At 36.9% G+C, this 26,335-nt stretch overlaps 1 protein-coding gene and 1 pseudogene across 1 annotated transcript in view; both read right to left on the bottom strand.

The window, feature by feature from the left end:
• FREM2 (FRAS1 related extracellular matrix protein 2) overlaps window positions 1-26,335 on the bottom strand; it is a 178,280-nt gene that overhangs the window by 60,123 nt on the left and 91,822 nt on the right. Inside the window, exons 5-6 of the mRNA XM_025364577.1 lie at window positions 17,678-17,803; window positions 15,708-15,959 (exon numbers count right to left, since the gene is read on the bottom strand). Coding sequence (XP_025220362.1) covers window positions 15,708-15,959; window positions 17,678-17,803 — 378 coding nt within the window. The remainder of the gene's footprint in view (window positions 1-15,707; window positions 15,960-17,677; window positions 17,804-26,335) is intronic.
• LOC112611239 lies at window positions 21,364-21,527 on the bottom strand (annotated as a pseudogene).

Genomic DNA, 26,335 nt, shown 5'->3' with positions numbered 1-26,335 from the left:
AGGCTGAGATGGGCAGTTCACCTGAGGTCAGGAGTTCAACACTAGGCTGGCCAATATGGTGAAACCTCATTTCTACTAAAAATACAAAAATTAGCTGGGCATGGTGGTGTGCACCTGTAATCCCAGCTACTCGGGAGGCTGAGGCAGGAGAATCATTTCAACCAGGAGGTGGAGTTTGCAGTGAGCCAAGATTGTACCATTGTATTCCAGCCTGGGTAACAAAGTGAGACTCTGTTTCAAAAAACCTACTTAACAGAATAATAGATGAAAATTTCCCAAGTCTAGCAAGAGACCTAGACATTCAGATATAGGAGACCCATATATCCCCAAACAGATATAATGCAGAAAGGTGTTCTCCATAGCACATTATACTCAAAGTGTCTAAAGTCAAAGCAAAAGAGGATCCTAAAAGCAGAAAGAGAAAAGCATCTAGTCATCTATAAGCGAACTCCCATCAGACTAACAATGGATTTCTCAGCAGAAACTTTATGTGCCAGGAGATAATGGTATATTCAAAGTGTTGAAAGAGGAAAAAAAAAACAAACCTGCCATTCAAGGATACTGTATCTAACTAAATTATCCTTCATAAATGAAGAAGATATAATGTCTTTCCTAGATAAGCAAATGATGGTTAAATTCATAACCACTAGATTGGCCCTACAAGAAATGTTCAAGAGAGCCCTAAACTTGGAAGTGAAAAGATGACATTCACAATCATGAAAACACACAAAACTGTAAAACTCATTGGTAAACTAAACTTACAAATGAGGAGAAGAAAGGACTCAAATGATACCACTACAGTAAAACACCAAACCACAATGACAAACAATAAGAGGGAAAGAAAGTAACAAAGAATATATAAAATAACCAGAAAACAATGAACAATATGACAGTAACAAAGTCTCATATATCAATAATAATTCTGAAAGAAAATTGATTAAATTCTCCACTTGAAAGATACAGACTGGCTGAATGAATAAAGAAAAACAATTCAAATATATGCTGCCTATAAGAAATTAACTTTATCTACAAAGACACATATAGATTAAAAATACAGTGAGGAAAAAGATATTCCAAGCAAATGGAAACCAAAATAAAATAAGAGTAGCTATACTTTTATTAGATAAAGCAGACTTTAAGTCTAAAACAGTAAAAAAGAAAGAAAAAGAAAATCACTATATACTGATAAAGGGATTAATTCAGTAAGAGAATATAACAATCCAAAATACACATGCACCCAAAACTAGAGCACCAAGATTCATAAAATAAATATTACTAGGCCTAAAGAAAAACAGACAGCAATACAATAATAGCAAGGGACTTCAACACCCCACTCACAGCACTAAACAGATCATTGAGACAGAAAATCAACAAAGAAATATTAGTTTTAAACTAGACTACAGAACAAATGATCCTAACAGTTTTTTAAATAACATTTTATCCCACAACTGCAGAATATACATTATTCTCATCATTACGTGAAACATTCTTCAGGATAGACCATATATTAGGCCACAAAACAAGTCTCAACAAATTTTTTAAAAGAAAAATTTCATCAAGTATCTGCTTGGAATAAAATGAGAAATCAACAAACAAGGGACTTTGGAACCTATACAAATACATGAAAATTAAACAACATGCTTCTGAATGACCATTGCAAGGAAATAATTAAGACAGAAAAACAATTTCTGGAAACAAATAAAAATGAAAATACATAAACTGTGATACAGCAAAAGCAGCACTAAGAGGGAAGTTCATAACAATAAATGCCTACATCAAAAATGTAGCAATACTTCAAATAAACAACATAATGATGCACCTCGGGAAACCAAAAAGCAAGAACAAACTAAACCTCAAATTAGTAGAAGGAAAGAAATAATAAAGATCAGAACAGAACTGAAGAAAACAGAGACTAAACACACACACACACACACACACACACACACATACACGATCTGTGAAACAAAAAATTGGTTCTTTGAAAAGCTAAACCAAATTGATAAACCTCTAGATAGATTAACCAACAACAGATAGAAGACCCAAATAAACAAAATCAGAAAGGAAGAAGGAAACATTGCAACTGACATGACAGAAATACAAATGACTATCAGAGACTATTATGAACAGCTACAGACTAACAAACAAACTGGAAAACCTGGAGGAAATGGATAAATTCCTGAAAACATACAACCTACCAGGATTAAGTCAGAAAGAAATAGAAAATCTGAACAGTTCAATAATGTGTGGCAAGATTGAATCAGTAATAAAAAGTCTCCCAACAAAGAAAAGTTTAGGACTTAATAAATTCACTGCAGAATTCTACCAAATGTATAAAGAAGAACTTAATAGTAATTCTTCTAAAACTAGTATGGAATATTGATAAAGAAGGAATTCTTCCAAAATCACTATCAGGACAGTATTACCCTGATTTCAAAACCAAACAAGGACACAACGACAACAATAACAACAAAACTACAGGACAATATCCTCGATAAACATAGATGCAAAAATTCTCATACTAGCACGTCAAACCGCACATCAAAAAGATAATACACCGTGATCAAGTGAGATTTAAAACAAGGTTGCAAGGATGGTTCAACATATGCAGATCAATAATCATGATACATCACATCAACAGAATGAAAGACATAAACCATATAATCATCTCAATAGACACAGAAAAGGCATTCGAGAAAATTAAGCTTCCCATCATAATAAAAATGCTCAACAGACTAGGAATGGAAGAAACTTACTTCAAAGTAATAAAGGCCATATATGAAAAACCCACAGCTAACATCATGTTCAACAGGAAGAAGCTGAAAGCCTTTCCTCTAAGATAAAGATCAAGATAAGGATGCCTGCTTTCACCACTCCTATTCAACAAACTACTGAAAGTCCTACCCAGAGCAATCAGGCAAGAGAAAGAAAGAAAAGGAATTCAAATGCGAAGAAAAGTAAGTCAAATTGTCCCTATATTCTGATGACGTTATTTTATATCTAGAAAACCCAAAGACTAATATTGCTGGCTAAATTGGATATCTATATGCAGAAGAATGAAACTGGACCCCTATCTCTCACCATATACAAAAATCAACTCAAGATGGATTAAAGAATAAAATATAAGACTACTATAAAACTATAAAAACTAAAAACTACTATGAAACTGTAAAACTACTAGGAAAAATAGGGTAAAACTTGGGAACATTTGTCTAGGCAAAGATTTTACAGCTAAAACTTCGAAAGCACAGACAGTGAAATGAAAATAGACAAATGAGGCTATATTAAATGAAAAAGCCTCTGCACATCAAAGGAAATGATCAACAGAGTGAAGGGATAAACTATTGAATGGGAGAAAATATTTGCAAACTATTTATCTGACAAGGAAGTAAAATTTAAAATATACATGATATTCAAACAACTCGGCAGTTTAAAAAAAAAATACAAATAATCCCATTAAAAACCAGGCTAAGGAGATGATACACATTTCTCAAAAAAAGACATAGATAGCCAACAGGTATATGAAACAATGCCCAACATCACTAAGCATCAGGGAAATATAAACCAGAATCACAATGAGACAGCATCTTACCCCAGTTAGACTGGCTAATATTAAAAAGACAAAAAATAACAGAAACAGGTGAGGATTCAGACAAAAGAAAACTCACCCCCTTTTGGTGGAAATGTAAATTAGTACAATCACCATAAAAAACAGTGTGGTAAGCTGGGTGAAGTGGCTTACACCTTTAATACCAGTGCTTTTGAAGGTAAGGTGGGAGGACAGCTTGAGTCAGGAGTTCTAGACCGGCCTGGGCAACACAGAGAGACCCCAACTCTACAAAAAATTTAAAGAAAATAGCCAGGTGTGGTGGTGTGCACCTGTAGTCCTAACTACTCTGGAGGCTGAGGCAGGAAGATTGCTTGAGTCCAAGAGTTCAAGACTGCAGCTATCATCGCACAACTGCACCCCAGCTTGTGAAACATAGCAAAACTCTACCTCAAAAAAACAAAACAAAACAAAAAAACAAAAACAGAAACAACAAAAAACCCAGAAAAAAAAGTATAGAAATTTTTCAAAAAACTAAAAATAGAACTACCATACTATCCAGCAATCCTAGCACTAGGTATTTATCCAAAGGAAAAGAAACCTATATATCAAAGGAATACCTGCACTTGTGTGTTCCTTGCAGAACTATTTATAATAGCAAATATATGGAATCATCCTAAGTGTCCATTGACAGATGAATAAAGAAACTATCATGTATACACGCAATGGAATACTATCTGGCCACCAAAAAGAATGAAATCATGTCATTTTTCAGCAACACGGTTGGAACTGGAGGTTACTATGTTAAGTGACATAAGCCAGGCATGGAAAGACAGATGCTGCATGTCCTCCCTCATAAGTGGGAGCTGAAGAAATTGATCCCCATTGAGATAGAGAATAGAATGACAGATACCAGAGGCTGGGAAGGGTATGTGGATGGGAGTGGGGATAAAGAGAGGTGTGTTTGTGAGTACAAATGTGCAATTATAGAACAAATTAGCCCCAATATTTGATTGTAGACTTGGGAGACTATAGTTAGCAATGATATATTGTATATTTCAAAGTAGCTGAAAGAGGGGACACACAGAAATGATAAATACTCAAGGTGATGAATACTCCTCAAATATCCTGATCTGATCATTGCACATTCTATGCATGTAACAAATATTCACATGTACCTTATAAATATGCACATTTTTTGTATCAGTAAAAAAAAAAAGAATTTTTAAAAAAGTTACAAGGGATTCATTTATCTTTAGTCAGGGAATAGTTGTTTGGTTGATTCCTCATCTACCACAGAACAGAACACAGCAATCAGAAAAAAAAAAAAAAAAAATGTTGGAAATCCATATGGGACACTTCATCCAGGGTGTACAAAAGGCTTGAACATTTTCACTACTCCAACTGCATAATTTTTAGTGTCCGAAATATTGACTACCCTCAGAAACATCTCCTTTTTGACCAGTGTTGATCTATATTTGTTTGGGCCATTTTTTTTCTAGATTCAATGCTGATTTCCTCCCTTCAGTGAGGTCATTAGATAATACCTATATTTTAATCCCTTTGAGGAGATTCAGGATTCATTACAGCCTAGTGGTAACGCACATGTTATCTGAGGTAAACAGACCTAAATTTAGGACACATATTCAACACTTCACATTTGTGTGATCTTAAGCAATTTTCTCCAAGTCTCAATTTTTCCATCCATCAAATGGAGATGATACTTACACCTATATCATAAAGTTGCTCTGAGGTTTAACTGGATTATTCATATAAAGTCCTTAGTACATAGTAAAGTGGTCAAAAGTGGCAGCTGTTAGTATTGTGTGTGTATTATTGCATATGAATGAAATTTGACTTTCTCCCCACTGAACTTGGCATTCTTCTCTCCATGTTGAACTGATGAAACTGCACAGACAGTACTGTATAGCTGGCAATGTTTTTATCACATGTAAACAATGTGCATGACAGGCAAAACATCAAGATGTCAATTTCTAAAAAAAAAAAAAATGAAGAAAACACAGGTAAAACTAGTATCCCCATTTTAAACCCATGGAAACTGAAGCTTAGACATTAATAAAATTTGACCAAAAAGCTAGTAAGATATGAAGTATACCAACAAAGGTGGTCAAAAAGCAAATTCCTCTAAAATAAAGTTCATCTTTCTTATTATTTCAAAGATTGCTGAAATATTTGCACGTGGGAAAGAAAAATATACCAAATAAGCTGGTTAAAATCTTTTAGTAAGCAATAGGAATAAACAATGACATAGCTTGTCACATGCTGAATAGTGCAGATTTAGGCATGTTTTATAAAACTCAGACACTGAGATGTGTTTGGTTCTTAGATTCTTTTTAGCACCTTCTTTGCTGGGATGGTCATACCCTTAATACTGACTATTCTATTCATCATTTCTCATTTTCTGCTTAGCATACAAGAAGTCTATCACTTTCTTTTAAATGAGAATTGGTATAAATCCATCCATATTATAAATCATACGAGGTCCACTTTTGCATGTCTCTTAATTTTATCTTTTCCTAAGATTTTTGTCATTATCCATAGAGAGAACTTGTCACAATGCCTCTAGCACAGAACTGTCTACTGCAGAATTCCTAATCAGGCCTATATCTTCAGTTGCCTATTTGATATCCCACACTTTGAAGTCAAGCAGGCATTTCTTTCATACTAGCATGCCTTAAATAATTTCATTGTTCTTTATTCCTAAGCCCACTCTACCCTTATTCTCCCCATCTCAGTGAACTGTACCACTCTTAACCCAACAGCTCTAATTAGAAAACAAAGCATCATCCTTCAGTCTTTCCTGTCCAATCAATTACCACGGCATGCCCATTCTCCCTCAGCACTATCTCTCAGATGCCACCTGGTCTCTGCATCCTCCTACAACCACCCTGTTCAGGCGACTGTAACTGATCATCTGTGTTGCTCCAAGAGCCACCTGAGCTCTTCAATCTTTTCTTTGCATTGCAGCCAGAGCAGAGTGGTATTTCCAAAATAGAAATCTAATTTTGTCATTTTACCTAAAACTTTTTAGGTGTCACCTCTTTCTATTGCAAGAATGAAACACAACTCCTTTATATGGCCACAGGGCCCTATAAGATTGACTCCTTGCCCTCCTCTCCAAACTCTTGTTATTCACTCATTTGAGCTCTAGTTTTTTGCTGTATCCAACTTTTCAGTTCCATAGAGGCATCCCATCCACTTAGCCAGCGCACTTGTGAATTTCTCACTTCACAAACACACTTTCCTTGTCTCTTCACTGGGATACCTTGATATCATCTGCAAAATTCAGCTAGAACATAATATTTTTAAAGAAGTTTTTTCTGAACCTGGTTTGGGAAGGATGTTCTTGTCTTAGTAGATCACTTACCACATTTATTTTATGCTTGTCTGTTCACTTATCTGTGTACCCCCAAAGTCTGAAAGGTCCATGAATTAAGAGGCCATGGTTCTCTTGTTTGCTGTTGTGTCCTCAGCACCTAGCCAAGTGCAGGCACACAGGTGCTCAATTCACAGTTTTTGCATGAATGAGTGATATAAAATTATCAAAAAATATTTATTGTGAAATAAATCTTTATTAAACTGCAATTCAACATTATCTAGATTCCATCTCATGATTTACTCCAAATAGGAAATCTTTCAAGTGGCAGGTTTCTTCTTTCAAAGAAAAATGTATGCTGTACATTATGAAGTCAAAAACTTCACAGTGTGAATTTATTTCAAATGGAGGGCACCGCTGTATTTGCTTATATTTAATCATTTGATTTCAGCCAAATTTATCATCTACTTTGTTTTATCGTATCCTTAAAAACCTTGCTATAGTGCTTCCTACATTACAGGACTGCAATGAAAATGGAATGATTAAAAAAAAAATCCCAAATCAAAGTGTTTTGCATAAATGCATGAATATTAGCTGCCTATAGTTGCAAATGTTGTAGTTTCCCCTTATCTGTGGAGGATACATTTCAAGATGCCCCAGTGGATGACTGAGGACACAGATAGTACCAAACCCTGTAAATACTAATAAATACATACATATAATAAGGTTTAATTTATAAATTTGGCATAGTAAGAGATTAACAACAATTAATAATAAATAACATAGAATAATTATAACAACATATTAAAATAAAAGTTATGGAAATGTGGTCTCTCTCTCTCAAAATATCTTATTGTTCTCTACTGTAGTAACTAATACCATGAAAAGGAAACTGCTGACAAGGAGGGGACAACTGTAAACACTCCAGAGACATTTTGATTCATGGAAAAATTGAAGGGACTTTTTTTTATATATTTTTTGAGACCGAGTCTTGGTCTGTCGCCCAGGCTGGAATGTGGTGGCGTGATCTCAGCTCACTGCAACCTCTGCCTCCCAGGTTCAAGCAATTCTCCTGCCTCAGCCTCCTGAGTAGCTGGGATTACAGGCACCCGCCACCACACCCGGCTAAGTTTTTTGCGTTTTTAGTAGAGATGCAGTTTCACCATGTTGGACAGGCTGGTCTCAAACTCCTGACCTCCAGTGATCTGTCTGCCTCGGCCTCCCAAAGTACTGGGATTACAGGTGTGAGTCACTGTGTCTGGCCTGAAGGGACATTTTTGTTTTCATGGTTCTCTTTGTATTATTTGTGTTAAGTATATGGTAGATGTGGTGATTTCCAATGACAAACAATAAGGACTTCCCATTAAATGACAAAAAATAGGTCTTGCTACAGTATGATAAAAAGTAGATGAAGACATGAGGGAAGAAAGATACTACTGGCAAAGTGCACTCACTCTTTACTTGAAGATACTTTCTGGCATTGAAAGTCAAGAAAGTGGTAAGATAGAAGCCAAATGAAATAAATACGTTGCTTTTAGCTTTCCGTGCTTGATAGGGCTTGGCTCTGTGTCCCCACCCAAATCTCACCTTGAATTGTAATAATCCCCATGTGACAAGGGCAGGACCATGTGGAGACAATTGAATCATGGGGGCAGTTTCCCCTGTACTGTTCTTGTGAGAGTGAGTGAGTTCTCAGGAGATCTGATGGTTTTATAAGGGATTTCCCCCTTCGCTTGGCTCTCACTCTCTCCTGCTGCCCTGGGAGGAGCTGCCTTCTGCCATGATTGTAAGTTTCCTGAGGCCTCCCCAGCCATGTGGAACTGTGAGTCAATTAAACTTCTTTTCTTTATAAATTACCCAGTTTCAGGTATTTCTTCATAGCAGGGTGAGAACTGACTAATACAATGCTTTTTGTACTTTTGCATTTATTCTTCATACATGCACTTTTAGGGATGGTGGCCAAGGTAAGAAAGGGGTGAATAATCAAGATACATGAGAGGTTTTTAAGAAGCAAATTCACATGTGGAAACTGAGTTCCTTGATCTCTCACTTGACCCAATCCTGGCCTAGATTCTTTTCACCTTAGACACCAAAATAGCATATTGACGAGGAGAGAGATTTTCAGATGCTTTCTATTAAAATATATATTTTTAAACGTGTTGTTGAAGAAGTACTGGATCTATTTTATTCACTGGTTCCAAATTAAATGTGTTGCCTTTCTCCCTTCATTTAATCTCAGTCACTAGCAATCCTTGATGATATATGAGAAGAAAACTCTTTCAGTCATCACCCAGTTTTTCCTGCTTTGCCAAGTGCTCTTGTCCTTTTCACATGGGAGCTTGGTTTACAATGGTAATTTTCTATGCCCCCTGACACCTTAATGATAAGATTTCAGCTATATGAATGATGCATTGTGGGAAACAATACAATGGGATTAATTAAAATAAGACTTCAAATAATCTATTTTGGGCTTGACTTGGATATGTTTCAGTACAATAAAAGAAAAATGGAATTTGCATAATAATTAAATCATTTTGCCAAAAGGTCATGTCTAGAAATTAAAGTTTTTAAGAGCAACTTATCTCACAAAATATTAGCTTGGTGCAAAAGTAATTGCTGTTTTTGTCATTACTTTCAATGTATTGAAATTATTTGTATTATTTGTGTTAAGTATATGGTAGATGTCGTGATTTCCAATGACATTGAAAGTAATGGCAAAAACAGCAATTACTTTTGTACCAACCTAATACAAAGTGTAGGTGCCCCATCTTTGACTCAGCCGTGGTATTCCTGACATGAGAACTGATTGTGCAAATGGTAATCTAGTTTAGAAAAGAGTAGTCCATAAGCACCACTGCAGAAAACACTTCTGGACACATGTTATTTTCACTCAATAAAAGCTTTTCTAATGAATTACAACAGCAAAATTTTGAAGGGCATATTTGAAAACCTTCCTTTCAGAAACTGCAAATATAATAGAAACTCTTTAAATGGAGGTTTTATAATAAAGAAAGAAATACTCTCAGAAGACAGAATTGAAAAAAAACCCAGAGTACTAGTTAAATGAACTAATACTGAGTGGGTTACATTTGATTGCCCATCCAGGGACAGGTGATACAAAGTGGAAATTCGAAACTGAAACCCCAAGAATCAAGTCTGGACACCAGAGGACATGTGAGAGTTAGAATAAAAATCCGTCCTCTTATGGAGCTTGTTGTTTCTGCCTACATTCTGAATGGGGAAAAATGTCTCAATAGGCCTCTCTAATATACAGGTTGGGGGTCCTAATTCACATTATTTGGCATTGGAACTCCTCAAATTAAAAAAAAAAATTATATAGAAATTGACCCTAGCAAATATAAAAGCAAAACTGCTCTCAGGGTTTTTAATCCCTGCACTAGGATTGTATAGGCTTTCTGCATATAAAGTCCCATTGAAAGTCAATTCATAAGACAAAATTATTATATGCAAGGAAATGATATACCATAAGCAAGAAGCAGTTGAAGCAGAAAACATAAGATCTGGACCTTAGATCTTCAGTAATAAAACTGTGCAACAAAGATTATAAAATAAATATCTAAATTATTAAATATGTAAAAAAGAAACGATATGAAGAAAAAAATAAAGCATGATAGAAAGTCAAAGATAAATATATGGAAAAACTCCACACAGATCTTCTCAAAATGCAAGTATAGTTATCAAAATAAATCTCAGTGGATGAGTTAAGTAGCAAATACATATAGAGAGAATTAGCCAAGTAGAAGATGAGTCTGAGGGAAGAACAGAAATTAATAAAATAGAAAATAAAAAGAATAGAAGTTTCCAATAGAAAAGTGAGAACTAAACATAGCTTAAAAAAAATCGTATAAAATATACAAACTTCTAGAAAGATAAATTGAAAGAGAAAAGGAAAAGAGAGTGACAGAGAGGATAGAAGAACATTATTAGTAATAAAATGGAGACATAAATAGACATGCAATAGAGACTTTTAAGAATTTTATGATAATTATAATAAATTTACACTATTATTTTGAAAATATAGATAATACATACAACTTTCTTAGGAAAAGATACAGAAATAAAACTTAAGAAGAAATAACCACTTAAGAAAGCCAAACAATGGGCCAAAATCTAGCTACATATATACAGGTAGATTTATAATTTTACCAAACCTACAAAATTAAATTATCTCAATCTTATTTGAAGTTTACAGATTAAAGAAACAAGGAAGATAGTACCTCAACTCAATTAATGAAGCCATTATAAACTTGATTCTATAAACAAACAGATTTAAAGCCCCATATACATGCAAAAATACTAAAATGAAATATGCTTTTTTTTTTTTTTTTTTAAGACGGAGCCTCTCTCTATCGCCCAGGTTGGAGTGCAGTGGCGTGATCTCGGCTCACTGCAAACTCCGCCTCCCGGGTTCCCGCCATTCTCCTGCCTCAGCCTCCCGAGTAGCTGAGACTACAGGCGCCGGCCACCATGCCCGGCCAATTTTTTTGTATTTTTTTAGTAGAGACGGGGTTTCACGGTGGTCTCGATGTCCTGACCTCATGATCTGCCTGACTCGGCCTCCCAAAGTGCTGGGATTACAGGTGTGAGCCACCGCGCCCGGCCCTAAAATGAAATATTCTGAAATTTAATCCAGCAATTTATAAAATTATGTCATGAACAAGTGAGTTTCTTCAAGCATATATGGGTGGCTTAACACTAGTAAATCTAAAAATGCAATTAATTACACTAACAGATTGAAGGAAAAGATTATGTAATATGTTCAATAAATGCAGAAATTTTTATAATGTTTAATACTTTTTCCTGATAAAATCTCTTCTCAAACTAAATGTTTTCTTAACCTGATAAAATGTTACTAGAATCTTATAGTATACATTATTTTAAATGGGGGACCATTATAAGATTTTCCTTTTCAATGAGAAAAAGACAAAAATGCCTGCTCTACTGCTTCCATCCAACATTATACTAATGGGCACAACATGACAAAATAAATATGAAAACTGATGTTAAGAATTGTCAAAGAAAAGACAAACTTTGATGAGTGAATGAAAAGAAATGATTGAGCTCTAAGTGCAGGGCAGGTCCTAGGGACTGTAAGTCAATATTGTCAATTCTATAAAGGGTTGACATTCGATATTGTAGCCATTCCTTAAGTAACAGAAGATCTTCTGAGAGTATTTTTCACTAAAGTGCTATAAATCATCATTTAGTCAGTAAGGTAGTCTCTGAAACACTCAGCCAACAGGATTCTGTGGGGACGCAACAGTGCATAAGGTATAGTATTAATAGATAAACCACCCCAAATTTATGTCTTACTAAATTTCTTATTGAATGGAATACTAAACTGGATAACTGCAACTTTAATCTCAGAGTGAAGATTAAGCCTCAAGGTGAGCTTGTGCCCTCTGCTATGTGAAGCAGTCCAGGGAATAATTCCTTCTGGTAGGTCATAATGATCTCATTGCAAGCTTCTGATGACTTGAAAATATAGCACTCAAAGAGCTGTAAACTGGGTTTATTTTGCTAGTGCTATTTCAAGTAACTGTAAAGAAAGAAAATAACCCTCTAAATGAGTGCCAGCATATGAAAGATGTGGTTTATCCACAGTAGAGGCCCTAATGGGCTTGTCTCATCTCCTCTTTTCACTACTGTCCTTTTCTTTCTTCTTTGGATATGATGTACCTTCATTTTCTCTCTTAATTGCTTGGTTTGTCCTGTTCTTACTCCTCAGTCTGTCTTTGATTTGCTCTCATGAGACCCACCCTCCCTGTGTGCCCTCTCCTTTGTTCCTCCTCTTTTCTTTCTCCTTTTCCTTACCCTGTGACTGGAATGACCGTTGCATTTTTAAGAAAATAATTGCAATATTTGTTGAATAACATGACTAAATATTTCTCTTAATTAGGAAATAACTTTAATCTTTCTAGACTTCTTAATCATTACACTACCAGAAGAGATTAAACCACACTTACTTATTTTTTTCTTTTTAGTGCATTACTGGCTTTTGATTGGGTAAAGTGGAAGGTGCCTATCTTCCTGATGGTGGTAAAGTTTGCTGTCAACACTTTTGGGTTTTGTGCTGAGAAAAGGTGTGGTAGGAGGTTAGGAAAGGTTAAACTGGTGGCAATGGAAACCAAGGTGTGGGTAGGATGAGATATGAGGCTGTGGGACCTGTGAGAAGTTTATTATAATCTACATCTGAGATGAAAAGGGTCTGTCTAAACTATAGTAGTGATGTTAGAAGTGGAAGGTAAATGACAGATGGGAGAAAGCAGAGCAGTATGCACAGGACTTTTGATTTACTGAATAGTGGTTGAGTGAATGAAGAAGGAGTGGCAATAATCACCAAAACCATTCCTGACAAACTGCTGGTCTAATGTCTGCATGGTACTCAGTAGCCTCAAAATCAAAGTCCATGGCACCCAGATTTACCAGCCCTGTGTTCTGGGGTAAATAATTTTCTGGGCTTTCACTACCCCACTTATAATGCCACTTGCCCTGTCTACATCAGTGAATTGTGAAGCTCTGATAAGACACTGACAATAGTAAAATGTTCTATGAATATTATATGATGGGATCGTACCAATGGTTCCTCAACTTCATTACCACTAGAGACACGTTTTAAAGGCTGAGTGATAGCATGGAAAGGTTGTGGTTTGCGGGCCATGATACTGACTTTGCTGTGTACTAGCTTCATAAGTTCAAGTTAATCAACAAGTCTCTCTAAGTCTCAGTCTTGGCATCTGTAAAATAGGGATAATGGCATCATCCTTCATTTTGCAGATTTAGAGATACATTTGTGAAAATGCCTGGCACTTAATAAATAAGTGGTTTTTTTCCTGTACTTTTATGTTTTTTTTCCTGCATGTGCATCCCATGTCAATCCAAATAGGAAAGATTTTATTTTCTGCCAACAAAACAAACTGAACAAAAGTAAACATGAATTGCGTTTTATATTTTTAAATTAGACCTACCTCTTTCTACCTGTAACAATTGATAGATTATCTAAAGAGCAGATAGGCATTTAGCATGGACTATTAGATTTTTTGGACTATATTCAAAATATTGGCTCTTTCTTTAAGATAAAATAAAATTTCTGTACTTTAAATACAGAATAGAACTTTTTATTATACTAATAAATTAAGGCAGCAGTTACAAATATTAGAGCAGCTTATACTTACAGGGTATTATATAAATTTAAGGTAGAATCAAGACTTTCAATACCTCTTGATAAAATAATTCCTAATTTTTAGTGTTTTCAAACATTTTCAGTAAATACACAGATGTTGTTATATATTTTACAGAATTGTTAGGATGATAAAGCACAATGATATACAAAGGTAGCAGAAGCTGGGAAGGGAGGAGAGATGGGGGGTCAGGGAAGATATTAGGTAAAGGACACAAAATGACAGCTAGATAAGAGGAGCAAGTTCTAGTTTTCTACACCCCTGTAGGATGACTCTAGTTCACAATAATACATTATATAGCTTCAACTAGCTACAAGGATATTGAAAGTTCCCAACACAAAGAAATGATACATGTTTAACATGATGGACATGCTAATTATGCTGATCTGATCACTCTATTTTATATGTCTAAACATCAATACGAGCCCCATGAATATACATAATTATTTGTCAATTTAGAAAACAAAATAAAATAAACCAAAAACAATTTAAAAACCAAAATAAGCTAAACCAAACACAAATGGCAGAAACTAGAAGAAATTTTAACAACATACAGTAAAAGGTATAATATCTATTATTCTCACAGCTACTATAAATCAGTAAGAAAATCAATTTGTATATAGACAATTCAAAGAAATACGAAGATCCAATAAACCTATGCAAAGGTCTTTTTAAAAAAATGTACAGAGGAGCCAGTACCCGTGCCTGGCACAGAGTATAGGCTCATAAGACACATTACCACATTCACCTCTCACGTGCTTTGCCATTTAACTATCAAAGACCTTTTCTGGTAGATTATTTTCAACTTCCTGAGTTTGATCTTTTGACTGTCTTCCAGCTTCTTTCCAAACTGAAAGAATCATCCCCCAGTGTCTTCCTCTTTCACCTACCAGGAGGAAAATTTCAAGGGGGAAAGAAAACCAGCCCAGGGTTAGGGAGTCCCATCTCTCAGTTTACTGCTCTCTGCTTTACTTACAACAGTACTCGCAATCTTTCCTTTTGCTCTCTCTATCCACACAAAAAAGTACAAACTGTTTCTTGAACTGGGGAGATTAAGATCCTTTTGCTCCCTTCTCTATTTCTACTTCACAACAATTTAGTTTCTCTGGGGAAGAATGATCTAGGATATTCCCTCCCTCCTATTTTGGGGCAGAGTGACTTGTAGGACTTAATTTTCCATGTGTTTACTAGTTATTCATTCAACAGCCTTGTCCGACAGGTTTCTTTGAAAAAACGGTTTCAAACACCGAGATTAAAGTTACAAAATATAAGCTTTTAAAAGCAAAACAAAACAAAAAACCAAGAAGGAAATAAATTAGATTTCAGTTCTTCACCACGAAATGTCAAAAGTTTAATCACCTGATGGTAAATGGCATGGTGAAAGAAACTGCACAGGGGAAAAAAACACACACATAGTTGTGACTTTTGCCCTTTAGAAACATTAAATCAAGGAAGACAAGCCGACAGATGCAGCCAACTTTGAAACCTAATCGGATGAAAAAACCAAACATAAAATAAATGTGTATATTATCGTTGTTTTAAATTCCCATTTTTTCTGTCTAGAAAGTTGTTCCTCATGTTGTTCTTCCCGGCAAGAAGAATTTTCAAGTAAATTAGTACTCACCATCATCTTTGTCAGGAACGATTGTAACCTGAGCCCCTGGAAACTGTGATCCGATTCTCCCCCCCATGGGCATACTCAGAAGGACATGGAAGGTTTCCTCCTCCTCGTACAAGGAGTCATCAATTACGACTATCCGACACAGTTTCTCCCGTTCATCTTTGTCAAAGTGGACAACACTGGTGTGGTCCTCAGGCCTGGATATGTAATCAGAGTAAGACAACACGGAAGTCGGCACAGTTCCAGTTGCTGTTCCTGGAAGCAGAGAGAATTCAAAAGATTTTTCTGTAGAACATAAGACAAAGAGATTTCCAGACACAATTATTTTCTTTCTTTTTCTTTTTCTTTCTTTTTTTTTTTTTTGAGACGGAGTCTCGCTCTGTCGCCCAGGCTGGAGTGCAGTGGCCGGATCTCAGCTCACTGCAAGCTCCGCCTTCCGGGTTCACGCCATTCTCCTGCCTCAGCCTCCCGAGTAGCTGGGACTACAGGCGCCCGTCACCTCGCCCGGCTAGTTTTTTGTATTTTTTAGTAGAGACGGGGTTTCACCGTGTTAGCTAGGATGGTCACGATCTCCCGACCTCGTGATCCGCCCGTCTCGGCCTCCCAAAGTGCTGGGATTACAGGCTTGAGCCACCGCGCCCGGCCAATTATTTTCATACACAGCATTTTAATGGTCAGTTGTAGACGTGAACACCCCTAGAATTGCAATAGTAACTACATACTGTTATGTATGTAGTAACTACATACTAGTATCATGAGTTAACTTGAGAGTGACCTCAAACCTATACACCTATAAGGAATATTACATTTCAAGTGTTCTCTCCTGTCTTTCCTGTCAATGGACTTTAGATCAACACAGTGTTACAGATTAATAGCCCCTACTATTCAAAAGCTTACTATGCACAGGCAAAGTGCCAAGTGCTTCACATACTTGTCTCCTTAATCCTCTCCACCACTCTACCCGGCTTTACACATTTGGTAACTGAGGTTTTCAGAAGTTGAACCACTTGGTCTGGGACCCAGAGTCCAAGGCTGGTCGTGAAGTTGGTTTTTTTTTTTTTTTTTTTTGAGTCGGATTTTCGCTCTGTTGCTCAGGCTGGAATGCAATGGCGTGATCTTCGCTCACTGCAACCTCCACCTCCCAGGTTCAAGCAATTCTTCTGCCTTAGCCTCCTGAGTAGCTGGGATTACAGGCGCATGCGCGCCACCATGCCCAGTTAATTTTTGTATTTTTAGTAGAGGCGGGGTTTCACCATGTCAATCAGACTGGTTGTGAACTCCAGACCTTGTGGTCCACCTGACTCGGCCTCCCAAAGCGCTGGGATTACAGGCATGAGCCACCGAGCCCGGACTCTGAAGTCGGCTTTTAATCACTCTTCTGTACTGCCTTTCAAATCATATATCCACGAATGAAAATTTTAGCAAAAGTCTACTCTGATATCAGTATATATAACCATTGGTTTTGCATTTTTAGAAAATCTGCTTATTTCCTAGAAAGGTATTTAGTATATTAGTGAATATTATGTATTAATTTTAATTTTGTATTATATAAAATCACCTTCCATAGGATATGTGCTCATGAGCTAAACAAACATTTTGATATTTCTTTGAAATGAGTTTCAAACTGGTTTTAAATTAGTTTCTTTTCCTTGGGCATGCATCATTTTGGCTCTTTTTTTTTTTTTTTTTTTTTTTTAATAGTAACCCATTTCTACTTGAGCAGGCTTGGGTGGGCTTTAGTTCCTTATAGTCCAAAAAGCCTTGAGTATTGCAGTAAGTGACCAAGTGAAATCAGAAAGAGGACTCCTCAAAGGAGAAATCCTGAAGAAAGACTTCTAAATAAATCCTTTTCTGTATCTATGGAAAATTGATAAAGTATACCCTTCATGGCAAAATGTTATGGTTCCAATATGCTAAAAAGGCTTATTTATATCTCTTGGGAGTTATCTTAGTTTTTTGGCAAATCGAGCTACCTTGTTGGGTATAACAGACCACCATTAGCTCCTGGCTCACATCTCCGCTCCTCTGGATGGGAACGAACAGCTCACCAACATCTTCTTCAATGGAGTATTTGGACTGGGGAATAAATACAGTTGATTCTAAAGAGAAAACACAATTGCAGGCATTATTTTTGTCTGAGCTTCTTACCTCTGAAACAATCATACAGAATTAAAATTTCTCTAATGATTGATTTTTCCCCCCTTGAATATTCTTTAGAATAATATAGTGAGAGGAAAGGGAGGAAGGAGAGGGGAAAAGAAGTGGGTATAAAGGGTATAGGATCTGGACCAGTGAATTCTGAAATCTAAAAACAAAACCCAGCATGGCTTTTATCTCCAGTCATTGCTTGCTTCTAAATGAATAAGTCATGCTGACACAGTTTTTATCTAACTTTGTTCTCTTGGCACACATTAACAGCTTCCAGTGGAGTACGATTTGAGAGTTAGAAATGACCTCAAACATCATCTTGTCCCATCTCCCACTTTGCAGATGAGGAAACTGAGGTTCATGCAGTTGAACTTATTTGCCAATAGCTGGCCAAGGCAGGATTAGAACTCAGATCTTGAAACGTCTGTTCTGTTGTTCTTTTCATCCACAGTGTGTTCTTTTTGGACAATTCATGATTAAAATTACAATAATGCATTGTTCAACATTTTAAAAAATAGCTGTTCCCTTAGAATTGATAAATCCATTTATCAGCTATAAGGAATATTTCTGTGGCTCCCTTTTACTCCTGGCAGAATAACATATACAACATTACCAATTATTCTTTTTTAACACAGTCAAAGGGCATGCTAAATAATAAAAATGGCATAATTAATTTGTTTTAAAAAATGCAGTTATCATGTAAAATAATAACAACCATTTAGTGCAATGGTTTGACATTGTAAACCCCAAACAGATACTCTGGGATTTGACTGGGAGTCTGTTTCACTGAGAGTCTCATACCCCCACAGAAAACACTTCATGATTATTTTTAAAACAGTTAACCTTATGACTTTTAATGATTATGAAAGATTGCTGGAACGGTAGATACAGCCTTGGAGGTTCCATGCTCCACCCTGCTTCACCCTGTGCTGTGCCCCAGGAGCTGACAAATGAGAACCACACCTAATGTTTCCCTTACATTCCGGCTCCTGGTTGGGTCAGCCAATGGGGAATACAGGAAGGAACTTGGAGGGCAAAAGCAGAGTGGGCCAGGTGTTTATTCCCTTGGTTTCCCTCAGGGTTTCCAGAGCTGGCTGCACACCCTCCACAAAAGGTTAGAGTGCCTGTAGAGGCCTAGCTTGCTCTCTGGCCTCAGCTAGCCTCTCCTGTCCTGTGCCTAGATGTAGTGATAGGGCTGCTCTCATTAGCCTCAAAGCACTTTATCATGCCTAGGTGTTAATGGATCTTTGCCCTCTCCTTTCTAAAAGAGTCATGTGATTCAATTCTTTTTAAATTACTCATTTTGCGTGTGCCATTTGTTTTCTCCCGGGGTTGTGACTGATCTACTAATTTTTAAAATGCTCCCATTTTAAGAAATCTGTGAATATAAGATTTTGTAGCTAATTATTTATTTATCAAATATTGATTGAGTGACATTGACTTGCCAGACACTGTGCAGGGGATACAGAAGTAACAAAATCCTTGGCCTCATGGGGGTTTTATTATAGTTGAGGGGTGGGAAGGAGGAAGCAAATATGTATATAAGAAAATAGTATATTAGGGGCAACAAATTACATGAATAAAATAAAATATGCTGAGGGTGACAGGGAAGGCTGTGGCTGGATATGGTGTCTGAGATACACAGGGAAGTTGCAAAAAAAAGTCTCTGGTAGAATTCGAATCTCACTGGAGCTGAGATTGGAAGGTAGTAATCAAATGTCCTATATGAACAACTTAAGATAATTCCAGGTAAATGGATGGACAAATGAAAAAGGCCTCGGGGCAGGTTGTGCCAAGTGTGTACAAGTAACAGCCAGGAGGCCACTGTGCTTGAAGCAAATTGGGCAAGGAAGAGAGCCTAACATATGAGGCTAGAGAGGTGGTGAAGAGGTGGGTGGTGGGCAGGTCACATGAGCCCTTCAGGACTATTGGAAGATCTTTGGTTTTTACTCAGAGTAAGATACGGAAATAAACAAAGACCAGATGGGAAGAGAACAAGCAAATGCTGTTTATTCAGAACTTGCTTTAGCAATGGAATCAGCCACTGTCACCTGTGTTTTGATAAAGACTCAAAGACAGGCAGAGAAGCAGGAATGCCTAATAGTGGAAAAAAGGGAAGGCTTCAGGTGTGCCCTCACTGGAGGTTGTTGGCGTGGGGAAGCTCTAGTGGATTAACTAGAAGTTGGGTATCCTATGGTTAGAGGTGCATATTTGGCTCTGTCTGGTTGTTCCAAAATTTGAAGTGGAGACAAAAATCAGGAAAGCCATCATCAGATCCTGACCACTGGGGGCTGATTGCCAAAAAAAGTTGTCTTTGGCTTTCCAGTTGCTGTAGGCTGTGCTGCAGAGTTGTATTTTAATGTGTGGTCTGGCATATGAGACTGAATGTGAGAGACTGAATATGTCTCTCATATTCAGTCCCTCAATATGAAATCATAAGAAGGCTTTGGAGATGGGGTGAAGGGTTCCATAATCTGACATACTTTAAGAACATAAGCTGTGGCTGCTGTAAGATAAAGAGACACCAGGTCCGAGAGTTGAAGTAAAGAGCCTGATCAGGAGATTTTGCAACCATGCAGGCAAGGGATCAGGGAAGCTTGGACCAGGCAGTGGCAGTGGAGGTGGAATGACAGGGCTGCATGACAGAATATAAAGGTTGAGCCATTTGAGTTTTCTGACGGACCAGGTGTGGTATGTGCAAGAAACAAGAATCAAGGATGACTCCAAGTTTTGTTATCTTAACCAACTGGAAAGACGAAATTGCTGTGTATACAGGTGAGGAAGATGGTAGGAGAATCAGATTTAGAAGCGGAAATCCACAGTTCCATTTTGAACATATTAAAATTGAGGTTCTTTTTAAATATCCAAGCTGAGATGTCAAATTAGCCATTTGAGTATAGAATCACAGATGTCAGTGGAGAGGTCCGAATGGAAATCTAAACTGAACATGTTGATGGTATGTAGAGCCACGAGTCAGAATAAAATCACACAGAGGAAGATAACAGATAAATAAGAAAATGGATCTAGGGATTCACCATGGGGCACTCAGAAGTCAAGGAGATAAAGAAAACCAAGCAAATGAGGCTGAGAAAAAGTCCTAGCAATGAGGACAACCAGAGGAGTGTGGGCCCCAGAGGCCGGTTACAAAAAGCATATCAAGGAAAGGGGAAGGATCAGTTGTTTCAAAAGCTGCTAACATGTCACATGAGTGAAGAACTGAGAGGGGATCATCAGATTTAGCAAATAAATCTGTCACCAGAAGTTGGTTATTTTCACCAGAACTGTTCCAGTGAAGTAGAGGGTGAATAAACCCTGAACAAGTAGGTTTAAGAGATGTGTGAGGAGAGGAACAGGTGACACCAGGTATAGGCATTTATTTCAAGAAGTTTTGCTTTAAATGGAAACAAGTGACATGGAGAGAAATGTCTATGCTGGTTTTTACTTTTTATTTTTTTTACTCGTGTATCAGCAATCTTGGTAGCTAGGGACGTCCTCACCATCATTCAGACATCAAAAATATGAACGCTTCACAGATTTGCTTGTCATCCTTGCACAGGGGCCGTGCTAACTCCAATTTCAGTATGTGACCTGCCCAAGTGAATACTTTTTTTTTTTTTAATATTCTTTTTTTTTTTTTTAGATTTTACTTTAAGTTCTGGGATACATGTGCAGAACGTGTAGGTTTGTTACATAGGTATACATGTGCCATGGTGGTTTGCTGCACCCATCAACGCATCATTAGGTTTTAAGCTCCGCATGCATTAGGTATTTGTCCTAATGCTCTCCCTCCCCTTGCCCCCCACCCCCCAACAGGCCCCAGTGTGTGATGTTCCCCTCCCTGTGTCCATGTGTTCTCATTGTCCAACTCCCACTTATGAGTGAGAATGTGCAGTCTTTGGTTTTCTGTTCCTGTGTTAGTTTGCTGAGAATGCTGATTTATTTTTAAGATGAGTTTTAGTAAGAGCAAGAATTACACCTATTATTATGAACTAAGGTTTTTACCAAATACAAAATTTCAGTGTAGAAATTATCATAAGACTTGAGTACAAATAATACACCAAGTATCACTGAAAATTCAAGTCAAATATTCAATTAGTTTCAGTGAGTTTGTTTTCATTAACTTATGCAAATGTGCTCTAGTACCACCTAGATTTTGGCAGTCTTCAGGTCATGGACTCCGTGGCATTAGTATGAAATATTACATAAAGTTTGATTTATTAGGCTTTTGTTAACTTTTATTTTTTTTTAAGTTCAGGGGTACAAATGCAGGTTTGCTACATAGATAAATGTGTGCCATGATGCCTTGCTGGACAGATGTTAAGCCTAGTACCCATTGGTTATCTTTCCTGATCTTCTCCCTCTGCCCACCCTCCACCCTCTGAAAGGTCCAGCGTATGTTGTTTCCTGATATGTGTCCATCTATTCTCATCCTTTAGGGTTTATTATGGGCTGAATGTTTGTGTTCATCCTGTATTATATGTTGAAGCCCTAATCCCCAAGGCAGTGGTATTAGGAGATGCAGCCTTTGGGAGGTTGCATGATGAGGTGAGGTCATGAGGGTGGGGCCTTCAGGATGGGATTAGTGTCCTTATAAGAAGAGGAAGACAGAGGTATTTTTCTCTCCAAGGGCATGCACCAAGGAAATGTCTTATGAAGACTCAGAGAGAAGGTAGCCATTTCCAAGCCAGAAAGAGGCCCCTTACCAGGAAGCAAATCTACCGGTACCTCGGTCTTGGATTCTCCAGCCTCCAGAACTGTGAGAAAGAAATGTCTGTTGTTTAAGCCACCTCAGTCTGCGGCATTTTGTTATAGCAGCCTGAGCTGACTAACACAGTGCTGATTATTCATAAGATTCATTCTATACTCCTAATCTATACTGGCCAGGGTTTTCTTTTCAAATAAGTTATTCAGAAGTGGTCCATGTATGGGATTTTAATTTAATAAGCTTTTTAAACGTTTAAAGCTCAAGCACCTGAGTTTTGATTCTTCCTATACCTTATGACCCACGCAGGTTTGATTAAACAACCCAGGACTTCTTGCCAGTGCCAGTAAGTTTGAATTAGGAATAAAAAAGAAAAGCGAGTGTCTGGGCTGTGCCCTTCGCTCTGGAATTCACTCCTACAGTCAATCTGACAGAGAGTAAATAGGCCCAGTATCAAGTTTAGGTCTTCTGTTGACCTAACTTCTAACAGAAATATGTAAGCTGTGGGAAAAACTGGAAAAGGGTCATCACAGAGACAAAGAAAGGCTTCCCTGATAGACTTTTCACTTAACATTCCTTTCCAACTTCACATTATAAATACAATGGAAGTGTCTATGCAGACTGCTTTAAGTAAGCACAGCACTTTAAGTGCAAAATTCCTAAAAGTGGCACTTGTAGACTACCCTTAAAAATTACTAGTTAGTAGGCATGGAGTTCTTATTATTTGCTAAGATCTATTCTAAACACTTCACATGACTGGCTAGTTTTATCCTTGCAACAACCTTTGAGGTGAGAATTATTATGACTCACTTTACCTCTGAGGCACACGGTGTTAAGTGAACAGCTGAAAGTTAGGTTGGTAGGTGGCGATGCTGGGATTTCAACCCAGAAACTCCGTATCAGAGCCCACCCAGGCTCATAACCACTACACGCTACTGCCTAAGAGAAGACTGCTCAGGGTAGCTGGGAGTGGGAGCATCACTTACACCAGAGAAAATCAAAAGGTTAAATTGAGACGAAAAAGAGCAATACAAAGTACTACTAAGGCAGAGAGATGGCCATTGTAGTAGAATCAGAAAAAAATGAAGTTAGAAACAAATATTTTGAGAATTCTTTTTTAAGATCCAGTATTTTCATAGAAATTATATATATATGATTATATACATACATAATTATGAAAGTATGTATAATTTTATAATATATGTCCAATATGCATATTAATAAATCTTCACAAGTATGAAAAAGTATATAATGTATATAGTATATTAGTATGTATACAGAGTATAATGTATGTATATCATAATATAAAAGTACACATGTCAAATCCCATTAACACACTGGATTGGAACTGCAACTGTCTTTGCGAAGGTGTTCACTGAGAGACAAAGTAAGGGCTACATTATAGAAATAGTCAACTCTCAAAGAAGAAAGATGACTGCAGGATTGTCCTCTCAAATGTTAACAATGGTTACTCCCAAGGGGTAAGGTTGCAAATGACTTTTTGAAATTAAGGGAATAGACCTCTGTTGTTTTTTTCCTTTTTAGCAGTTTTAGATTCAGAGACCAACGAATGGACAGTGCATATGGTTCCCATATATCCCTTCACTCTCTCTCATTTTCCACCATTATTAACATCTTGTATTTGTTTTTGACAATGAACATGTGTTACTTTTATACTTTCAGATCGATTCAATTACCCTTTATTTTGAAAGAAAGAGTAAAGTGGATGCATTCTTTATTAGTCCACGTGACTATACTGTAATGAGTACTGCCATTTGTAACTGCAGTTTTTATTTTTAGGTTTTGACTGTGCTACAGCATAGGCAAAATTGATTTCTGTTCTCAGACATAAAGTAGTTGTAGCTTCATTTGAAAGAGAATGTACATTTTGTCCCTTCTCTCAATTATATTTTACAGAGGATAAAAAAATAAACAGACACTGCTAAATAATGATAGAACAAAATATCTTCTAAAAATCTGCTATAATAGAACAAGAAAGGAAAAGAAAATAGAGTACATGGATGAAGGCATTGATTGTTCCTTGCCTTTAAGAAATTTGTCACATTCAAAAACAACTCAGCAGATATTCCAGATTCCAGTGCATTTTCAGGCCACTATGGTGCCCTCAGACTGGTCAACAAGTGGCATTGAATACAGCAGAGTCTGTCATTGATATATTTGAACTTGGACAGCTTTCTTATATTTCTATAGTCTGTTTGTTTTACTCTAAAACAGACATAGTAATACAGACTAATTTTCACAGGAGCTTGAAAAAGAAATACATCAAAGTAATGTAAACATACCCAAACCACATGATAATAAGTGCTATGAGTTCACATCAAGATATCATGAGGTCCAAAAGTTATCCTTTGGTACTATACAAATGTGTTGGTTAAAGTGAATCTTTGGGGTCGGGAGTGGTGGCTCGTGCCTATAGTCCCAGCACTTTGGGAGGCCGAGGCAGGCAGATCACTTGAGGTCAGGAGTTCGAGACCAGCCTGGCCAACATGGTGAAACCCCGTTTCTACTAAAAATACAAAAATTAGCTGGGTATGGTGGTGCACACCTGTAATCCCAGCTATTTGGGAGGCTGAGGCAGGAGAATCGCTTGAACTGGGGAGGTGGAGGCTGCAGTGAGCCAAGATTGTGCCACTGCACTCCAGCCTGGGTGACAGAGTGAGACTCTATCTCTAAATAAATAAGTAAATGAAGTGAATCTTTTGATAATCTTCATTTGCATTATTAAATGTTTTTATTTTGTAAATGGAAAAACTTTCAGAAAGTTTTTCATGACTCAAGTTTTATTTTGCACCTTTTTTTTCTTATCCACTACTCTGTGTCAGAAACTAAGCGCTGTACTTTTACCAAGTGTTTGAAATTTTTTGTTTGCCTTAAGATGATGACCTATGCTTCACACTGATAGTTTCTTTTTAAAAAATGGTTGACTCACTAAAGTTGAAGCTCTCACATGCCTGCTTTATCATTTCTCTGTCATCACCTGCAGTGTACTATCATTTCACTAATTCTGGATCTTGAATTTTGGCACATTCACCTAAAAATATCAGCTAGCCAGTGACCTCCTTACGTCAACATTGACAGTGTGTAGAATTTCAAAAATAAGAATGAATGTTTGGGTTTCATATTGTAGTCAGCCTATGTCACCTGAAGTCTATCGTATGAAATGGATTTGGCTCATTCAGAATACACATTTTTGCCTTTTCTTTGTACCCATAAATATTAGGTTTTTAACCTTTAATGTTAAGTTCTACATTCCTTTAAAAATGTGTTTATTCTCTATTAAATATTATATAGCATTAACCTGCCATGGGCCCACCAGAAATGATTACAGAGATCAAATATTTAATCTACTAGTTCCTGGCCATATTTTGGTACCATGGAAATATCAGAATGACTCAGTTTCTATCAGAAGTTGGCAGACATTTCAAGTGTACAAACTAAATAATTACATACACTGTTACAGGCTCTAGATACCTTTGCTAAGTATTTGTATTCAAATACCTCTATATTTGAGGTTGTTTTCTCCCAATAAATGTACATAAAACTCCATTTACTCTGGCTAGAAATTACAAAGTCAAAAAAGAATGGGATCTTTATATAAAATAAGACGTTTTGGGTCTTGCATATTTTCCCTTAACAAAAATGGAAATGTTTCACATTAACTAATATCTATATGCTTTAAAGAGCAAGGAAAGATAGTGTAATTTCTGACAGCTAGGGAACTTAATACACGGAGTTTAAGAATCTCTATCTTAGGAGCCTT

Source organism: Theropithecus gelada, chromosome 17 (genome assembly GCF_003255815.1).
Source record: "Theropithecus gelada isolate Dixy chromosome 17, Tgel_1.0, whole genome shotgun sequence".
NCBI lineage: Eukaryota > Metazoa > Chordata > Mammalia > Primates > Cercopithecidae > Theropithecus > Theropithecus gelada.
Note: the sequence above shows the minus strand (reverse complement) of the source record. Positions and strands in the feature narration are given on the sequence as shown.